Here is a 20,641-nt window from a genome sequence, read left to right as displayed (position 1 = left end):
TGGCGAGTTATAAAACTTAGAAAATTGATAGGGGTTTTTATTTTTGAATTTTTTTTGGAAAGTTAAAATTGCGATTAAAAATCGATTTCCAGGAGAACTAAGCATCTCATCATATATTTAAATCGATAAAAATATTAAATAATAGTTGAATAGTATAACAACATGAAATTATGGCTGAATCTACAGAAAAAATGAACATATTTGACATTTTTGAAAATTCATACATTAGATGGTGACAGACTCATAAACTATACTTTAGCTAAGATTGATATATGGTTTCAACAACACATGGTTAAAATCGTAAAAATATTTTAGATTTCAAAAAGATATATATGGTAATATAATGGAACAAAGTCAACAAATAGCATGTTAAATATGTTATAATTAACTTTTTATTAGATCCAATAGTAGATATCGAATGGTTTCCAGCTTTATGGTTAAATATTTTCTTTTCGAGCTTCTCTTGAACTGTTGTATTAAGGTTGTAAATTTTTGATGCTAGAAACTATGGAATCTTCTTTGCTGCTGCATTTTTCTTGAGAGTTCTTGCAATTTCGAATAGATCTGCGCATTGTATGAAATGGAGGCTTTAAAATATCTTGAAAACAGAATAGGACTGCTTTTCCAAAGGAATGCTTACTTGTAAATCAGAGAGTTTCAAAATTGACAGCAAGATTATCATCATAACTTTCGATTTTGCTGCGAAAAAGGAAGACAAGTAATTAACAAATCATTTACTGTTGTTCATCAAAAGAAGAAAACTTTGATAACAACTAATGATGATAAAATCAAGCTATCTTTTAATATTTTAAATTGATAAGACATTCAAAATATTTGAATGGTTTAAAATATTTTCTTTTAATTTCTATAAGATATTATCATGATTATATAATAAAATTTAAATTTTTATTCAAAAAGGCAATATTTCAAACTTTTAATTTCAAAAATCTTAATTCTGCAATAAGTGTATTTAATTGTAGCAAATTTAATGATCCTTCGTCATGCTTAGCAATTTGGAACTCATAAATTAATGATTTCTTCAAGTAAAATTCTGCATTATTTCAAAAGTCAATAATTCTCTAGTAACTTTTCTTCAAACCCTAACCATTATATTATATGTATAATGGAGAATAATTGCAAAGAAAGATAGCCGAATTTACTGGGTAGTTCTTGTGATGCGAAATAATTGCAAATTAACACCTAGTTTTAACAGCATCAATCTCTTTTTGCTCTCATTTAAATGCATTCGCACACTTTAATTTTGAAATATAAGAGTTTTGGAAATTATCAAATTTATCTGCTCAAATACTATAGATCTTCATAAGTGTTAATAGAATCATTAGCCTTACATATAGTGTTTAATATAATGATGCACATTATACTGGGATTCATTCCTTATTCATCTAGTTATTATAAGATTTACAACCCCATGAAAATTTAAAATTTTGTCAAAAATAGTGAATGTACCTTTAATAGATCAAAGTATTTTACTTTAAGATTCAAAAAATTTGAAATTGTTAATGAGGATTTAAAAGTTAAGATAGGAAAATTTTATAGATGCACAATTGTGATATAAAATAGGAATATGAGGATGTAAAAACTAGTATAAAAATATCGATATAAAAAATACAAAATCCAGCTAATATCTTTTGGATATTAATGCTTGGGGTGATTTATCATAGCTTTGCAATACAAAGCTACTGTAAATTAAAGTATATAATTGTTTATACTGATAGAATAAAATCAAACATAATTCTAACGCCCGCGTATGATCCGAAGTTAAGAAGAATGCATAAAGCAGCAACTAAAACGTATTCGATCAAAGGTTTTTCATCAACATTATCTGTCGTTTGTTTTGAAAGCTTATGAAGTGAACCATTAGTTTGCAGGCCACTACAAGTTTGTTCACGTTTTTGATTTTGAAAAGCATCTTTTTTGTTGTCATTTTCATCTGTTACTGGATTTGATGGTTGAAAGAAGAAATTTGATTGAATAGCGCGTTTTTCCTTGTCATCTGGTTCTTTCTTGATCTGTGGAATGATGATGTCTTGGAATGCAATTAAGGCAATAATAAACATTCGTAGAGAAAAAATGTAAATTATCGTTCTATTGAATTTTGATTGAATAATGGCCTAAATTTTGAATTAAAATCTTTCTATCACTCATCTTCCAAATATACTCATAAAGCATAATAATAAGAAATAAATCTATTGAATATAAATAGAATTTTTTGATTGAAAAAAACGACTTCCCAATGGCTCATTTAAACTTAAAAAGCTTGAATTTGTGTTCATTGTATGTATTAATGGATGTTCTGTTTTATAACTAAGGGTTTCGTTTTGCTAAAATTGTCACTTTTATAGCATATTTGTTTTTGGATGTTTTGCGAAACCAAAAAAACTATGATATACAATGTGTGTGTAAAGAAAATACTTTATTTACTAGTTAAAAAATCATTTGGTATTGATCAAGTTATTTTTTCTGGATAAGATATTATATGGATAATTGGATAGAAAATACAATTATATAATCTTGTACCTGGTTTAATTAAGCTAATTGTCATCAGAAACTTGTAATTTTTATGAATTTCAGATTTTCTTTTCATTACTGCTTTTCTTAATAGGTCAAGTTCTTATTTACGTTATAAAGTATGATATTTACAAATATCAAGTTATCGTGTTTTTTGAGAAATTATGAGAAACAAACAAAAATGAAAAAGATAGGAATAGCAATGAATAGTGATGTGGGTATAGAAAATGTAAGAGATATGAATGCAAAGCAATCAGTATTTAGGACATTGACCATAGATTTCGAAAAAAAATGCTGCATATTGAGCGAAAACTATGATTATATTATAAGGCTGTCATTTAAAGCATAATGAAACTATTCCCTTTTCATTTTAATCAAATAAGATAGTAAAGATTTTTGAATTAGCTAGAAACTGATGAGATGTTTTCACAAATCAGATTTTTAATCTCTATAATGCATAATTCACTCAATATCTCAATTTTGATATTGCGAGATATTTTTGCTATCGGTTTCGCAATTTTGACACAATAGCAAGAGGGTTCTATAAGCATTATTATCAACGTAGAATCTGAATATCATATCAGAAAATGTCGCAAATCTGACATTTACCCGACCAAATAGCAAAAATAATTGAATACTTTTCGCGAAAACTTTAAAAATCGATAAAAATATGAAATATAGATATTAAAGAGACTTTTTATATAATATTCATAAAGATTTTCCAAAAATATGATAGCACAAAATTAAAAAAGTGACGTCTTGAGTGGAGTCAAAGGTCGAAATTGCTAGCTAAATGTTTTTTTAGCGAAATTGCGTATTGTACGTTTTTTTCGCAAAACGAAACCCTTATTATAACTATTGAAATTAATCGTTCCAATAAGATTTTTTCCCAAAACCGAAGATTTTTAAATCGATCAATTTTTTATGGGAAAATTCCTGCACTAACATCTTAAGTATGATGAACTTAATACAAATCCACTTGTTAAATCGAAATATTGGTTTCTTATTAAAATTTTACATATAACAGCATTTGGAGTGCTTCTAATAGTATGATGAGCTTAATGAAATGTATGAGATCATATAAGAATGGTTTTAACCACACTTCCTTATATGTTAAGGGAGGCTTCCGACCAGAAAGCCCTCTCAATTTTTTGTGATGTTTACACCAAAAGTGAGATTCGTTAAGCGTTTTTCTCGTTGAATATTGAGTTTCCCGGATTTTAAGTTATTCATAAAGCTTCTCTATATTATACCCTATCTACTGATATGATTATTTTTGAAAAATCTCTTAAATCGACCTGCACTGAATTTTTTAGGGAAAATTCGAAATTTTATAAGCGTTTTCTGTAACGTTTTTTTACGGAATAAAATCCGAAAAATAATTTTTTGAAGAATCATTTGGGTCGAATACTTATCGAAAATTATATTTATTATAATTTTGGTCGATAAAAATAAGCGGATTCAAAACTGGCAAAAACCCTTTCAGCAATTTGTGGACGATTCCGAACCCCCTCATTTTTGAAATTTAATAAGAAAAATAGAATCTTTATTAAATATAGATTTAAAAAAACTTGGTTATAAATTACGAAATTTTCTCACTTGGGCTAAAAAGTGACAATTTGGTCGGAAGCCACCCTTAACTGCTAAAATTACAAAATCTTCTTTCAGGAATGTGTAATTTATAATTAAAAAATATTTTAATAGCATTTTTTGCTTCAGGCAACACTTGAACCGTATTTTTCTAAAAATTATTAGAATCAGAACCGAATCATTAGAGACAAACTTGCCTAATAATAGTATATAACGAATGAATTATATGCCATATATATTTGTTCATCATTATTTTTGTCGAAGGATTTGCTCTAATCCTATGAATTTTTGTTCTATGCTGTTGATGCCTACTGTAGGTGCATCAGTGCATATTATTCAGAAATTCCTTTTTGAGTGTCAATCGAAAGGAATTGATGAAATAAAGAAGTTTCATAAACCATTTTACTTCACATGGCTAGGATCACTATCAATGTTTCTTGTTTTCGTATACTTATTCTTATCACATCCAATTTCTATGATTGCTAAGTTTAACAACAAACAATTTATCAAGCCTTTTTTATATTTAGCGATTGCAACATTTTTCAACTTATCGGCCGGAACACTAAGCAATGTATCATCACTCTACATCAATTATTCTGTTTCCCTCATGTTAAGAAGCTCAACTTTAATTTTTGGAGCCTTAATCACAACATATTATCTCAAAAAGCCTCTTAAACGGAATCAGAAATCAGGAGTATACTTAACGTTGCTTGCAATTGTCTTCGTTACGATATCTGCGATTTTAAGTGGGAGTAAATCAACGCATAAGTCTGCATCGAGTAAGGTTGTCGCCTTCTTTATCATACTCCGTATTCTTTCTAAGTCATTGCAAGCCATATCAATGATAATCGAAGAAAAAGTTATGAAATCCGTCGGAATTACGCCATCAGAGCTCGCAGGATTAAACGGTATCTGGTCTTTACTATTTTCTTCCTTCCTTTTACCGCTAGAAAACTGCAAAGATACTTGGAAAATGATAATTAACAGTTCAAGTGTGGTTTGGCTATCTATTTTATCTGTTTTAGTGTTCGGAATATGGACAATCCTTGGTCTTCAGATAACCAGTAAGGCTTCTGCTGTCTCTCGAATGGTTTTTGACCAATTAACAATTATTTTTGTTTGGATTGTCCAATTATCGATTTATTGGAGTGTCGTGAACACGAAATATGAAGAGAAATACCTCAAAACAGGTGAAGCGTGGACTCCTTATTCGTTTATTCAACTTTTTGGATTCGGAATTATGGTTTACGGCGCTTGTGTTTACCAGAACATTGGTGTTGCACCTTGTATGAAGGAAGATGTAACTAAACCTGGAGAAAGCTTACTTGAGTCAGATGATAACATTGCAATAAATGTCGAAGAAGATCCTGAGTTGAAGGTTTAATTTTTATTCCGTATTCAATAGAAATATTTAATAGAATTGTATAGTTTACACGGAAATATTATTGTATTGTTTTGTATTTGATAATAAATGTGTTTTTTATCAATTGGAATTGATCTTTAATACATTATTTGAAATTAGCACAAAAATTAGTAATATGCATTTCCGCTTCTCACTTGACTTCATGAAAATTCTTTTATTATTCAAGTTTTTAAATATATGTGTTTTATTGTGGATCTTTATATATGGTTATAGACTTATGTAATACTATTTGCTTATAAAAATATGTGAAAAAAATTGCATTTCATGTTATTTTATTTACATCCGTACTTTTTGAGAACTTTTATAGCTTCTTTGCAATGTTCTGCAGTCGCTACATCAAGCGGTGTTTTCTTGTGATTGTTCAACGCATTCTTCTCAATGTTAGGAAGTGACAAAAGGAATTCACATATTTTTGCGTTATTTGTACAAGCTGCTATGTGAAGAGGAGTCCATTGATCATTCTTTTTGCCATTAATATCAACATAATCAACAGACCAGATGACTCCTTCGAGATTTCCTTTCAAACAAAACAAATGAAGAATTGTGTAAAATTCTTTATCTTTTGTTTTCATGTTAGCACCAAATTTGTTGAGCATTTGAATAAGATGGAGATTTCCATTCAATGCAGCTTGAAGAACTACATCTCTTCCATTTCCGAATTCAAATCTCATTTCAGTATATTTTTCATCAACTGCAAACTTGATAGTAGCCTCATCTCCTTGATCTGCAGCTCTCTCAAGTATTTTGTAAAGTTTACTGAAATCTGGATTCTTATTTCCGCATTTGATCAATTGTAATTTGTTGTTTTCTGTTTCTTCTATTGATTTAACTGTAGCTGGTTGGGGTGGTGTCTGAGGTTGCGGTGGTGGTGTACTTTTAGGAGGAGATACTGGTGTTAACTGAGGTGGTTGTGTATTTGAAGTTATAGGTGTAGAAGAAGGTAATTCTTTAGAATCCTGTTGTGATTCTGGTTTAGTATCTGTTTGTAAAAATGTTATTATATCTGATAATAACTTAAATTTAAGCAATTGTGAGATTGATTCTAATACACGGTAGTAATTTGCTTTATCTTCATCGAAATTGATATGTGCATGCTGCATCATTTCATATGTATCCTTTTCATCAAAATATTCACTTATTCTTTTAAAAAATTCACAAAATTGATCAACTGAGAGTTTTGTATATTCAAGTGTGGTGCATATTTGAAATTTTGTGTGTGTCTCAATGAAGCCATTATCATTAAACCATTTATCCACTTGCTTGCCAAGTGATTGAAAATGCTTGGTCATTGTAAGTGACACAAATGTAAAGCCCCTATTCATATCGTTATTTATTTGAAACATATATTCATATCAAGCATATTTCAGATATATATAAGAAAAAAATTATGATTTTAAAAATTTTATGTGAATGAATAGTTTATTTACTGATCACTGCACTATACTATATGAGTATATGAGCTCTTGAATAAAATACATGAGCAATTGAGTAAAATCTGATGTAATGAAAAAAATGTTTGAGAATATATCCGAATTTCATTAAAAGATTATTTTGATTCATTAGAGTATTTAAGGGTTAACATTATAAACTTGAATTTATAAAACAAATTGTAATTCAAAATTAAGTGTATAAAATTTATAAGATAACGTCAACAAAGCTGTGATGAGCATTACCTACAAATGCATGAAGTTAGTATATGTTTCATTTTTATAAAAATTTTTAGTTGGAAATGCTTTCATTAGAATCTTCTGAAAGAATTATTGGGAAATTTGCAAGTCATAGCAAAAATATGACTAGTTAAAGTTTGTTACGTTACAGTATAATTGAAATCACATTCTTCTGCTGATTTCGTCCTTCGAGTGGGAAATTTTGTCACTTTTTTTGAGAATTCATTCTTTCCGAAATGAAATAAAAGTTTGCATTTATGAGCCAATTTTCATTAAAGACCCTTTTGATCTACCAGTTAAAACATTTGCTCAATAAAATTTATCTGAATCAAGATAAATATGAACATTCAAAATTGTTCAAAATCAACACTCCTTGTAATACAATAAGTTGTTTCACCATAGCCATTTTGCTTGTAATCATGCTCAATTGTACGATTGTTTTAGCTTTCAACTAAAAATTTATCAAATAATCTAAAGTAATTATTAAAGAAAATACAAACAAATATTTATTGATTAGAATGAGTTACAATATTAAAGGCTGCGGATAGATTGCTGCTCTTGATCGTTATTAAGATTGAATCTTTCATAGCTGCGCTCTCTAAGATAAGGAAGATTATGGAATTCTAACTTCCTGTCGTAAATAGCATAAGCGGCATCGTTCTCGTAATCGATGTAATCGGAAGCTGAAAAGAGCGTAAGGAGTCTCTTGCATCCTTCCTTCTCGATGTATTCGAATGGATATTCATATCCATCATCAACGCACTCGTGGCCGCGAATGAGGATTGAAAGGCGGTTTCTATTGAGGAAGTCAAGAGTTGGAGATAATCCAAATATGAATGTTTCTCCTCTATCGGAGTCAGCAAATGTTTCAACATCTTCATCAGGATCTGCCCATAAAAGATCGAACATTGGACCATTATCAGGGACATCGCAAAATCTATCAATCTTCATTATGTCATCAAGTGTTTCGATGTATTTGCTGATGCCTCCGTGGACGCAGAAAATTCTTCCATTAAGAACAGCGCAGAGAGGGAGATTGTTGAAGGTCTGAACAAATGTGTTGTATATTTCTTCGCTCCTCTTCTTAATGCACTCCTCTTTGAATCCATAGACTGATGTCAAATAAGCGCTTTCATGATTTCCTCTTAAAAGTAGAACTCTTTCTGGAAATAGGACCTTCATTGTGAATAACAATGAAATAACTTCAAGTGAGTATTGGCCTCTATCTACATAATCGCCAAGGAAAAGATACTTTTGTGTATTTTCTGCCCAAGTCTTGCGAAGAATACGATCGAGATCATTGAGTTGGCCGTGTAAGTCACCAACAAGTACGAATTTGCCTTGTGTGAATACAACATTAGGTTCAGCTTTAAGGATCTCACTAACTTTTTCATTTAACCATAACAAGTATTCGGGAGAAAGCATGTTAAGAATCTTCTTCTGGAGTTTGCGTGTGCCAATGTAGCCAATGATTTTTTTAGCAGTATTTGCATGATTTGTATCTGTATTTTGCATTTTAAAATCTGAATGGGATGAACGATTGAATGCATATTGAATTTGAAGACAATTCAAAGAGATATTGAAATTGTGTATATTATCATACCGGAAATTATAATGTCCGTATGTAGATAAACAACATTTATAAAGATCGAAAAATTGAATACTCACATAATTATTCAATAATTTAAATAGTTCTCAAAACTATCCAAAATTCGAAGAAAGGCTAGTAATGTAAATTGAGCAAATATTAACAAAGAAATTAAAATGAATTCTCAAAAATCCATAAAAAATAAACTTTATAAAAGTCCTTTTTCAAGAGTATAACAGTTTGAATGATTTAAGTTCTATTATTAGTGCCATGAATTTTTTTAAAATTGGTTCGCGATCGAATTTATCAAAAGTTTTTCAAAGAAAATCAACATTTTTGGATTAATTGAGAAAAATTGCAATAGAATCATGTGTGTATAATGTTAAAGAAGATATGAAAGTGAATTAAGGGATCAACGTTTGAAAAACTAATTGTCACTTTTTGAGCATAAAAACATCATCGAGGATTTTTATTGATAATATGTATTTCTGGGTTAAAATTCCTATTAGTTTTGTAATAAACAGAAATTCATCAAAAGTGACAGCTCTCAATTTTTTGACATTTGTAAATTCTAAATTGAATGAGAAAAATGAAATAATACTAAGCATAATACAATATTCTAGATTTAATTATAATTAGGAAAAGTTAGTTTTGAGAGTACTTTTCATAGGCATATAGAATGAAATCTTCTGAAAAATAATATCACATAAACTCATATTATTTTCTAATATATAACTATTTTATATAAAAATCAAATTCAATGATCTTAAAAGCGAAGGATAAACCTCAAAATTTACGAATATAATGAGTGGGAATATAATGCTTATCTATCATAAAACCATATGAAATATCATTTTTTGCTTTACGCCTAATTTTTGACGACAATTAGCAAAAAATGTTAAATGTTAACACTCAGTCCATTTGAATATGAAAAATAAAATTGACTTTGATTAAATGTTTTTATTTATCATGCAATTCTTCTTGCGACCAAAGATTTGACTAAAATTTCAAAAAATAAGATAGCTTAAAAAATAATATACGGTAGTGTTTACTAATAGATGAATAGTATATAAATTCTATTAAAATGGATTTGATCCAAAAAAATATAAAACCAAAAATAATTGTTATAATTTAAATGAGAGAGGGTCAAAGTTGCTATTTGTCACTATTCCACAAGAATATAATGGGGAACAAGTTATCATATACTTGACCTCATTCAATGAGATGAAAGAAGTATGTAGTGTAATGCGATAAACAGTAGGATTGCTGCTCTAAGTCCTAGGTTCGAGACACATTGCCTTCATTTTTCTCTTTTTTATTGACGTAAACTATTCAATTTTTGTGTTCTCCATTCAAATTTCAGAATTTTTTTTGCAGATTTCACGCTACATTCGAAGTTACCTTTTGTAACAACCACCACTGCCTACGAAAGACGAAAGTGTGTCACGATTTCACCCGGAAATCCGACGGTTGTTTAAGAGTAAGCACTTTTGGCACCTACTCTAATTTAAATGAAGAAGTAATTTAAAACGATTTTATTTATGATCAAATTTTATATATTTTTTTGGATCAAATCCATTTTAATAGAATTTATATACTATTCATCTATTAGTAAACACTACCGTATATTATTTTTTAAGCTATCTTATTTTTTGAAATTTTATTCAAATCTTTGGTCGCAAGAAGAATTGCATGATAAATAAAAACATTTAATCAAAGTCAATTTTATTTTTCATATTCAAATGGACTGAGTGTTAACATTTAACATTTTTTGCTAATTGTCGTCAAAAATTAGGCGTAAAGCAAAAAATGATATTTCATATGGTTTTATGATAGATAAGCATTATATTCCCACTCATTATATTCGTAAATTTTGAGGTTTATCCTTCGCTTTTAAGATCATTGAATTTGATTTTTATATAAAATAGTTATATATTAGAAAATAATATGAGTTTATGTGATATTATTTTTCAGAAGATTTTGTGTTCTTCTTCAAAATTTTATTTTTTTATTAAAAAGAATCTTTACAAAATATACATTTACTTTAATTAATATTTAAAAATGTGCTCTATCAAAAGTTCCAAAAATTCAATATTTTAGCTTTTCTGAGGTGTCACTTTTGATGAATTTCTGTTTACAACAGTTTTACTATCAAAATGACTAGATACGATAAATTCAACAAAATTTTGCCAATTCCTTCCAAATTTCATGTATGAATATCCCTTCAGCATATCATAGCAATAATTAATTGATATTTTCGCTTACTTGGCTGAATTAATTAGAATTAAATTCAAAATATTTCTACATTCATGAATTTAACAATCTAACGCATGAATATAAATCTACTCATATTTTAAAATGTTTTCATTGATTTACGAATAATATAACTAATCTCTTTTGTTGACTTATGTATAAATTATCTTCATAACCTCCAAAAAAAATTCAAAAACAAAAAAATGATCAAAATTGTTTAGGACTTTCTTTCATTGATTTGTCTAGTTTAAAAATTTTGGAAAAATGGAAAGGCGCAGAAATTACAATACAAGCATAAGCAAAAGCGTGTAAGCCTATTTTTCGATTCAACTTCAGGTATTTGTATAAGAACATATATTTCTTGCTTCATAGTTAGTGTTGAAGACTCACACAAATTATCAGCATCCAAGATTCATATGATCTACAAATTTAATTGCTTGCAAAAAGAAAAAATTCATCTATCTCTATACATTCCATAAATTATGGGAGTATTCAACTATGTTTCAATTTATAAACATGCGTTTCTTATTAAAATTTAACAATACACGACGTACAATCTAATTTTGAATCAAGAATTGGACATAATATTTCCCCAAAGATCGGCAAATCATATAGTTATCTTAAAATTTCTCAGGAATACTTATATGCTTGTTGTAAAACTCGATTTTTGATTTTACTTATAAAATTAAGTTGCATGGTGGCTTTTAGGATATAAATATTCAGCCATTGATACAAAATATACTATATGTGTTGAGCCACTGAATCTTAATTAGCAGATTTTCCTTACATATCACTATCTCATATCTGTTGTATTAATTTTTTACTCTTTGTCAGTTCAACTAGAACTATTTGCCTGTAATAATGATTTTTAATGGTTTTCATGATAATGGATAATATGAATAATCGTTTTGAACACAATTTATTTCAAAAATTTTTAAAATCTAAGGATTTTGGATAATGTTTGAAATTAGAGCGACCATTTTCCAAGTATCTGCCAGTTTTGAAAAGCTAATTCAATTTTTTAAAAGGTGACATATGTAAATTTTAATTTGTGTTTATAAAGCCTATTGGAAAGAGAATTTATTGAATGATATTAATGCTATCATATATCATTCTTTTTACACCAACTATTCATACACAACATTTTACTTTATATCCACATTTTCAGTTTAAAATTTTCATTTATGGGAATTCAACAGAGAAAATATATCAAAATATAGGGTGGAACATATAGAACCAACCTTAAATTAATCGCTAATTGTTATCCGATGGAGACATCAGGTTATTTACACCAAATTTTATTTTGATTTCCAAAAATTCATTAACAGAATCATATCCCGACAAGTTAATTCAATACACACAACAAAACGTGCACTATTTATTGCAATGAATTAATTATACTCTAATTTTTCATCGTGTTTGATTTAAATTTCATTTCTCATAGAGAAATAAATATTATTACAGGTTTAATAAGCTATAATTTATATTTTAAACACAGTTGACATATCGATACATGTTATCTCCAACAAAATTATTCCCGAAATAAAATTCGATCAAAAAATGTTAATAAGATATACAATATAACTACTAAACAGTTTAATTTTCAAATGATAGAGGCTCATTTGGTCTACAAAAAGTTTTCACCGAAAAATAATTCTTTGCATATGGAACGCAAGAAATGTTATTCAACAAGAAACAGTACATATCTCTATGACGCGAAGGAGTCTTTTGCAGGTCATGGTTCCCTAAGAAATCGCACACTTTTTCATTATCTCGTTTCAGAAGCTTTTTAGAGCCAGCCATCTCATATAATAGATCAAGAGTGTTCAAGTATAGTCCATTGTACTGATCGTTGCCGAATTTTTTCAAAATATCTTTTGCGAAATCTTTATAAAATCGTCCGTTCCTTGATATTGCATGAGTTTGAGAAACTCTGAACAAAGTTGCAATCACATCATTATTATCTCCGCAATCTTCCAAAATGTCTCCGACCATATTTTTTTTGTATTCAAAACCAACGTTAATCCTTGTGTAAGCGTCCAAAACTAGTAACATTTGTTGGACAAGTTTCCAGTTTTTCTTCATTCCGCAGTAATACGCCAAAGTTTGGATAGATTGTTGCAATCTAGATATCATATTATATTTTTCAGAGTACTCAAGCGTTATTTTGGACATGGTCTCACTATGCATGAACTTTACAAGCTGATCAAAGTTTGAAATTAACATATCATAATTTTCAGTTGGATCTTCCAAGTCATATACGATATCATCCATAAGTATTTGCATCACGTGATTCGGATTTTCTACCAAACTAAGCGCATTCGTCTTTTTCGGTAACAAAAACATGACACCATTGATAGCAACAAGAATCCATATGAAATACTGGATATAGTTTTGACATTTGACTTGCTGACTTGCGAATTCTTTGAGAGTTTCTCCTTCTTCTGAATCATCATCTTCAATTGCATCGAAATCGACTTCAGTTATCCTATTTGGCTCGTTTGAATTGACCATTGCAGGTTCATCCATTATTTCTGCCTCGTTTTCTCCTATTTGATTGAGTTTTGAGGATGATAGCTTCATGAAAATATTTTTTCAATAGAATTTCTGAGCTCTCTGAAATTGTGGTTCAAAAGTGACAATTGTCTGTGAATATATGTTCATAATATCGAAAATAAGAATATTTCATCGTTTATTTGAATTATTTTTATATAAAATTGAGAGTGAGACGATAGCAATAATTTGAAAGAGCACGAACTTTGTTTATTTTTATCTGAATATTAATCCTCTTTTCTTCGGCATTAGTGAAACTCGAATTATTTTATTCTATCGAAGTTTTATGAGCCACATCTGAGAACAGACTAATTTCGTAACAACATGAATTTGTTATACGGATACTGTTAGATATTATCCCAAGTAGATCCAATTTTATTCGAATTCAAATGATTTCGGAAATTATGTATTCTGCCGCCAAATTTAATTAGTATATTTAATATCACCATGAATAATTATTGATATGTCTCAAATTAATCCCACTAATATCGTAAACTTTCTGATTATTTTTGGCGCCAATTGATATTGATGAACTGTATAACTATTTTATGTGCTTTTATACATAAAAGAGTTAATTTGGTATTCAAATTACTCATTGAAGATCAAATTTTAAATTGAGCCCGGTTTTTTGTAATAAAGATTCAAAAAACTTCTTATCTGCATACGCATCATTTATTTTTTTATACAAACACAAGTATAATTTAAATCATTTTGGTTTGGAATGTTTTTTTTCCAAAAGAGACTGGTTCTCTTCATTATTAGCCATCCTTCTTCTTCGAGAAATCTCTCCTATTATGAACACTCCTACAGTTATTAAAATCAATACAATTAATCCTCCGAATAAGTAAATATCAGATGAGCTTATCTTCATTTTCGCTGGCGTTGGAGTTGGATAAGCTGCCTGAACTGGTAATCTGTCAGTTGCGCATCTCCAATATTTGAATTTGATTGGAATACTTAATTTTTGATAATTATCTTTTTGGAATATATGGTAATTATCAAATTCAAGATTATCAGTGTATTTAATACGATCACGAGGTATATCAAAGAAACAATTTTCAAATGTAATATGAGCTTTGATTTCTGTATTCAAAGCAGTGTAATTACCCTCTTCGTAAGAATAAATAGTAAATAGAGTATCGAAATATTCCAGTAGAGTGACCTTAATCATGATTTTTGAGTGAACAAAAATTGATTGAGAAACTTTAATGGGTCTCCATACTTCAAAGAAAGATATTTCATTACCACCATATGAAGTGATCTTATTAAAGACTATTTGAGAAATATCCGATTGCCCTTTTTGAGCTAATCCGAAGGCAATGAAAGATTGCGAGGAAGAATTGAAATTATTGATATATTTGTATTCCAAATAACTTGTTGATGAATAGTAGCCTAAGCAGTTCTTTTCGCGTACAATACATCTTGTTACATTGTTATTATTGAAAATACATTTGTTTGCAGCAGCTTTAAGCATCATATGCAAGCCAGGCTCGTGTCTAGGTGAACACATATCAAATATTGTAGTATTTACTTCTATTTCTAGAGTAAGTTCCGAACAAAAAGTCTGAAATGTATAAACTGATCTACAATATGAGAAACAATTGCTAGACATGTACAAATCTACATTACTTGTAAAGAAAATAGCAGCAGATAGTTGTGAACTTAAATTTATAAATCTTGAATTTTTAATTGTAAGAGTTCTGGGTTGAAAGGCTGGTGCAATATTTAGACATGTAGAATTTTCACCAGTATTTATGTTCTTGAATAAGCAGTTATCAATAAGAATTGAATCTAAACCTTTTATACTAATGCCTTTGAAGAAATCCTTATCAACATGTGATACGATATTGCCTTGGCTAAGCAAAACAGACTTTTGAATCCTCTGAAATTCGGAATTTTTTAATGTTGTAATGAAAGGCTTATTAAAATAAAGAACATGGGAAAATAGATGGTGAAACGAGCATTTATTCATTGTAATTCTTGCATCTCTTGAAATAAACGGTGATAAACTATTTGAAGTGTGAGATAAAGCAAGAATCGAAATATTCATTATAATAAAATGACATATTAATTAATAAAACATCCTCAGTGTTGGGAATAAAGTATATAATGAAGAGTAAAGATATTTCATTTTGAGAATTTGATTTCGAAAAAAATAAATTTGGAATTCAAATATGTTATTTCGAAATCAAGGTGTGAAAAAATAGATAAGAAAAAGTAAGGCAATTAAACAGAAAGTGGTACAGAATCGATATTTACAAAAGACAAATTATTTGAGTAAGTCACGTAATGATGCCGTTTTTTTCAGTCTAGCCTTAATCTTGGCTATAAGCTCCCTTCGTTCTTTCTCTTGGCGGGCGAGCAAATTATCATATTCTGATTTTTGCTTTGCCTGCAACTGTTGAATAGCAGATGGCTCTGGATCAGCCGGTGGGGGCTCATAGTTCTCTGAAATCAATGTATATTCGAATAAAGCCTGCGTAGAAGGCCTCATATCAACTGGCAACAAACAGCAAGTAATGAAATCTGCTACAGAAGGGTCAGAAACCTGTCCAACAGAGGAAGGCGATTCTCCCTTCAAGATTGAATCCTTTGGTGATGGTTTATCTGAATAAGGTTGTTCGCCAGTTGCCATTTCTATAACGCAAAGGCCGAGGGACCAAACATCTGACCTTGGCTCGGCAAGTCCCTTCTGAACTTCGATAGGCGCAACTGGCGAAATCCAATTAAATAATACAGCTTCGAAAGAAGGAATTCCGATTTTGATTATGCCTGTATTAACATCAATGTATATGTTATTGCAAGTCAAGTCGTTATGTATAATTGGCGGAACTGCGTTGTGTAATGCCATTAATCCGTTCAAGATCTGTATACACCATTTTGAAATGACAGAGGTAGCCGGCCTCGTTGTTAGTTCTGTCAAATAGTTTCTTAATGTTTTTCGCGAGAAGACTTCTGTGACGTATACGAAAGTTTTTCTTGCAGAATCTAACCAGGCTCTACTAATCTGTAAAAGGTTTGGATGTTTTATTTGCGAGAAAGATGTCATGAAAACCTTGAGACTTGAGAGAGATTCAGGTGGCATATTTTCAATCGAAATTTCATACCAATCTGCAGGACTGCTTTCCTCTTGATCGAGGCATTTATAAACAGTTGTGCGGTTAATTTTCTGTCTGACTTCACACCTCAAATAGCGATTGGATGGGTCTACAATCGATTCACTCATTTGAAGGGAACTGTCACATTTCAGAGGCCGTGGCAGTTTACATAAGAAAATTGACAATTGTAAGTTTATTTTTTTTTCTGACTGAAAATATATAATCCAATTTTAAGATTACAGATGTAATCTTACAACATCATAGACTATAAAAATCCAAACTATCAGTATTTTCGACTCATATGTTTTCAAATCATTATCCAATTGATTTTTCGGCTCGACTGTTAAGTAATTCATATTAAATTTATGTATAAAGAGTATGATAATCATCATCTTAAGTCTTATCATGTTATTTGCATATAATTTAAACTCGTATTGCTATAGATCATGTTATGATACATTCTTTTCAGAGCTTCTATTATATGTTGCTTTATTGTTAAATAACTCTGCCTCAAATCCCATATTGTCGGCTGAAGTAATGAATGTCGAACCTTTAGGAGTTAAATATTGCAGAACCAGCATCTAATTCTTCTATATTATATAAATATTTCATAGTTTCGTCTCATTCACATGATGATACTGTCAGCTTAATTTAATTGTCGTGTTTTTGCATAGATTATGCTCAGCCAATAAGGATGTCAATTCGGAAAATTGTTTTCATTTTAGGAGAATATAATTTTCCTTTTGGAAAATTTAAAAAGTGAGACGCGCAGGATTCGAACTTTTTTAAAAGTTGATTTAAATATATTCTAGTGTGGAATCTAAGGATAATATCATATTTAAAATAAGAATATACGAGTTTAGGTAGTATTATTTTTTTCGATAAATTTGAGAGTATGTACGTTTAGGGCATCAAAAGTGTCAATTCGCTCAGCGAAAGCAGAGCTAGCTTCGTTCTCGAAAAAATAGGGAAGAAGTGAAGGAGAGTGATACAGATGTTGACACATTCATATAATTTCAACAAATTGGATCAAATTGAAATTCAATGAAATTCAATTCACTTCATATCCTTCAGTCAGTACATTGACATCCTTCTACATCACAATGATAACTCGGGAATCAATAGTTCTACAACTAACTCAGAAAAAAAAACAAGATTTTTACTTCCAGCTTGCAGCTTTTAAAAAGTTTCGATGATAAAAATCACTATACTCTTGTTTATAGATATGTGATGATAGTAGGTAAACATATTCTTATCGATTTTAATAAAAATATTTTTACGAAAATCTGAACCAATTACAGAGTTATTCATAAAGTTTATGATAACTGTAATTATTTCATCTTTGTTTTATATTTGAATAAACAATTTAATTTAAATTGCATAATATTTTTTGGTTGAAAGACAGGAAACTTAGTTGAGTTTGTATTATTTTTATCGTTTAATTCATCGTATCAGTGAGTGATCCAGATATTTAAGATATTTAGAAAAAAATTATTAATTTGATTAACAAATTTTAATCAAAATAGCAAAAATCTATTTGATAGCTGTAAACAAACAATAATTTTTATTTCAAGCAAAATCACTTATTTTCATCTAAACGTATAAAATTGTCAATTTTATAAAAATAAATTGAAAATCTCAAGAAATGTAAAGGAGAGTAATATTTTTCAATTTTCTTTTTTTCTTTGTCTCAAATATTTTCTGTTGGGAATTTTCTTGTTATCAAAAAATAATTTTAATATTTGTTTATTTCATTACATACAATAAAATTTTAAAAACTCTATTTCTTCTCAAGAAAATTTTTTTCCTTCATATGAAGAAACATTTTGTTCTCCATTTGATACTGAGTCTAAATCTCGATTTTTGAATTTTCTTCTTTCCAAATTTCTTTTTTCCAAATTAGAAGTTTAATTCAAATTTTCAATAGTTTATATATTTTCTCAAACCGTCTCAGATTTTCTCACTTTTTAGGGATTTTCTCTTAAAATATACAAAAATAGTAATATCAATACATGTGTCTAATATACTTTAAAACCATCGTGACAAAATTCAAAAACGAAGAGTTCTTCTCTCCAAATTTTTTTCAAAATCAAAACAATCAGATAAAAAAGTACGTTTGGAAAATTCATTTTTAGCATTTTAGGAATTTTCTCACTTTTCTTCCAAATTGACATCCTTACAGCCAACAGTGAAAACAGTTACTGTAACATAATCGGAATATGGCTAAATATCAATAACGATCAATTTTTTCGATGAATGCTGAAATTAAGTACAAATAATTCAAATTAGCGACCAATATCATATCCCTAATTACAAGTATCATAAGCAAATGCATTTCAACATGTTAAACATATTCGATCATTTATCATTTACTCGACTCAAAGTTCGACGATTATTTTCGATTCAATACATGGCCATACTCCGTCACGGTCACTGGGGGATTCGTGCTCCTCAGTAACTAAGAACTACGGAAACACACTCTTTCCTTAATCAAAAGCCACTTCGTAGTGAATTTTTGGCCAGGAGAGAAACACTTCATTAAAAAAAAAGAGAGTTTTTATTTTTTTGCTGAAATTATATTCAATATTTTGAAATCTAGTACACAATAATGTTAGAAAATGCGTATATTACATTAATTAACGAGATAATCAATTATTGTGCTTAAAATAATACTCTATTTTAAATTTTTTTTGTAACTTGTGAAAATTTATAAATAATTATTAGTCAAGAGAGCTATAATTGGTCACAAATATGATCATGAGAATGATATTTTCTTCATTTAGCCAATATTTACATTGATATTTTTCTATTTCTAATCCGAATCATTACTAATATATCCAAATGATTTACTAGAAACAGATATATCCATTATCATGATATATCATGCTTTTAGACATTTTTATTAATTTAAGTTATTACATTTATCATTTGAAATGACAGCATTATGTTTATATGTTAGTTAATGTATTTACAGTTCCAGTTAGTTATATGATCAATTTAACATAAAAATAAAATAATTTTTATTCTCTATAATAATTCTATTATTCTTCAGCCTTTTCAGCCTCTTCTTCATTCTTTGGTTGATCAAATTGCATTTTGCTAATTTCTTCAACTTCTCTGTCATACATTGCCATTTTCTTCTTTAATTGATTAACATTAAGTTGCCATGGGTTGCGTCTACGATCCATAGCCATCATTTCAAAATCATTACCGTATCTTGTCTTTAATTGTGCCATAATCTTAAAATCGTTTTCACCAAGATGTCTGACTAAAGGATCTTTATCTGGAATCTTATCCATAACTTCTGGTAAGTTTACTACGACTTCTTCTGGCTGTTTTTCTTTTAATTTTTCTAATGCTTTTTCGCGCTTAAGATTTCCGAGTTTATCTGTAAAACCAATCTGTGCTGTATCATTTGGATTTGATGAAAGACCTAGTCTTGTGTAAAAATCTTTGAAATTTGTGGCAGTTCCAACTGTATATCCGTAAGATTCGATTGCTTTCTTGACATCATCAGGAAGTTCTGGTGCAGCCATCTTTCTTTTATACATTTTGTTGTAGCGTTTCTGAAGAGAGTGTGTTTTACCCATGAATAAATCTAAAAATCTGGCCAACCGCTTTTTTCAAGGAAAAATGTCTCTCTAAAAGCACATCATATTTTATTTTGGATTTAGAACTTCTTTTGCCAGAGATGACATTTTATCTATTCAGGATTTAGCAATTGAGTCTACCTGATTGATTTGATATTGTATCATGTTTATTTTGCATATTTATTCCAGAACATTAAATTAATTAAGGTTAAAAGCTTATATATATAGTATCATGTCTCAATAAATTCATCAATGAAATATTTTTTATCAAAAAATCAATTAAAACAATTCGCCATCATCAATGTGTCCAAAATACGCTATAATGTAATATCATGAGAGTTAGGATATCG

General features: G+C 29.1%; 8 protein-coding genes across 8 annotated transcripts, besides 6 other annotated features; 1 reads left to right on the top strand and 7 right to left on the bottom strand.

Annotated features, from left to right (window-relative positions):
* Positions 1-1,471: part of a mobile genetic element that runs on past the window's edge.
* A 253-nt stretch (positions 1,472-1,724) lies between these two features.
* Positions 1,725-2,078, bottom strand: TVAGG3_0317330 (uncharacterized protein; the record flags this gene model as incomplete). The annotated part of the gene is made up of 1 exon (XM_001315892.2): positions 1,725-2,078. The coding sequence occupies one exon, from the start codon at positions 2,076-2,078 to the stop codon at positions 1,725-1,727; it is 354 nt and encodes a 117-aa protein (XP_001315927.1).
* Positions 2,079-3,646: 1,568 nt separating this feature from the next.
* Positions 3,647-4,165: a mobile genetic element.
* Positions 4,166-4,414: 249 nt separating this feature from the next.
* Positions 4,415-5,738, top strand: TVAGG3_0317310 (negative regulation of mitochondrial outer membrane permeabilization protein; the record flags this gene model as incomplete). Its single annotated transcript, XM_001315893.2, has 1 exon — positions 4,415-5,503. The coding sequence occupies one exon, from the start codon at positions 4,415-4,417 to the stop codon at positions 5,501-5,503; it is 1,089 nt and encodes a 362-aa protein (XP_001315928.1).
* Positions 5,739-5,797: 59 nt separating this feature from the next.
* TVAGG3_0317300 (protein ubiquitination) lies at positions 5,798-6,899 on the bottom strand (the record flags this gene model as incomplete). The annotated part of the gene is made up of 1 exon (XM_001315894.1): positions 5,815-6,864. The coding sequence occupies one exon, from the start codon at positions 6,862-6,864 to the stop codon at positions 5,815-5,817; it is 1,050 nt and encodes a 349-aa protein (XP_001315929.1).
* An 815-nt stretch (positions 6,900-7,714) lies between these two features.
* On the bottom strand, positions 7,715-8,734 carry TVAGG3_0317290 (phosphoprotein phosphatase protein; the record flags this gene model as incomplete). The annotated part of the gene is made up of 1 exon (XM_001315895.2): positions 7,741-8,724. The coding sequence occupies one exon, from the start codon at positions 8,722-8,724 to the stop codon at positions 7,741-7,743; it is 984 nt and encodes a 327-aa protein (XP_001315930.1).
* A 577-nt stretch (positions 8,735-9,311) lies between these two features.
* Positions 9,312-9,348: a mobile genetic element.
* Positions 9,312-9,348: a terminal%2Cinverted (terminal inverted repeat of Banshee-A3 transposon ID:TVAGG3_0317280).
* A 1,553-nt stretch (positions 9,349-10,901) lies between these two features.
* Positions 10,902-10,939: a mobile genetic element.
* Positions 10,902-10,939: a terminal%2Cinverted (terminal inverted repeat of Banshee-A3 transposon ID:TVAGG3_0317270).
* A 1,707-nt stretch (positions 10,940-12,646) lies between these two features.
* TVAGG3_0317260 (uncharacterized protein) lies at positions 12,647-13,579 on the bottom strand (the record flags this gene model as incomplete). The annotated part of the gene is made up of 1 exon (XM_001315896.1): positions 12,647-13,579. One exon carries the CDS (start codon positions 13,577-13,579, stop codon positions 12,647-12,649), a length of 933 nt encoding a protein of 310 aa, XP_001315931.1.
* A 674-nt stretch (positions 13,580-14,253) lies between these two features.
* TVAGG3_0317250 (uncharacterized protein) lies at positions 14,254-15,670 on the bottom strand (the record flags this gene model as incomplete). Its single annotated transcript, XM_001315897.1, has 1 exon — positions 14,310-15,653. One exon carries the CDS (start codon positions 15,651-15,653, stop codon positions 14,310-14,312), a length of 1,344 nt encoding a protein of 447 aa, XP_001315932.1.
* Positions 15,671-15,845: 175 nt separating this feature from the next.
* TVAGG3_0317240 (protein serine/threonine kinase protein) lies at positions 15,846-16,855 on the bottom strand (the record flags this gene model as incomplete). Its single annotated transcript, XM_001315898.1, has 1 exon — positions 15,873-16,829. The coding sequence occupies one exon, from the start codon at positions 16,827-16,829 to the stop codon at positions 15,873-15,875; it is 957 nt and encodes a 318-aa protein (XP_001315933.1).
* A 2,887-nt stretch (positions 16,856-19,742) lies between these two features.
* On the bottom strand, positions 19,743-20,291 carry TVAGG3_0317230 (HSPC111 protein-related family; the record flags this gene model as incomplete). The annotated part of the gene is made up of 1 exon (XM_001315899.1): positions 19,743-20,291. One exon carries the CDS (start codon positions 20,289-20,291, stop codon positions 19,743-19,745), a length of 549 nt encoding a protein of 182 aa, XP_001315934.1.
* Positions 20,292-20,641: the final 350 nt, after the last annotated feature.

Source organism: Trichomonas vaginalis, chromosome V (genome assembly GCF_026262505.1).
Source record: "Trichomonas vaginalis G3 chromosome V, whole genome shotgun sequence".
In the NCBI taxonomy this organism is placed as follows: Eukaryota; Parabasalia; order Trichomonadida; family Trichomonadidae; genus Trichomonas; species Trichomonas vaginalis.
This window is presented reverse-complemented; position numbering and strand designations above follow the sequence as displayed.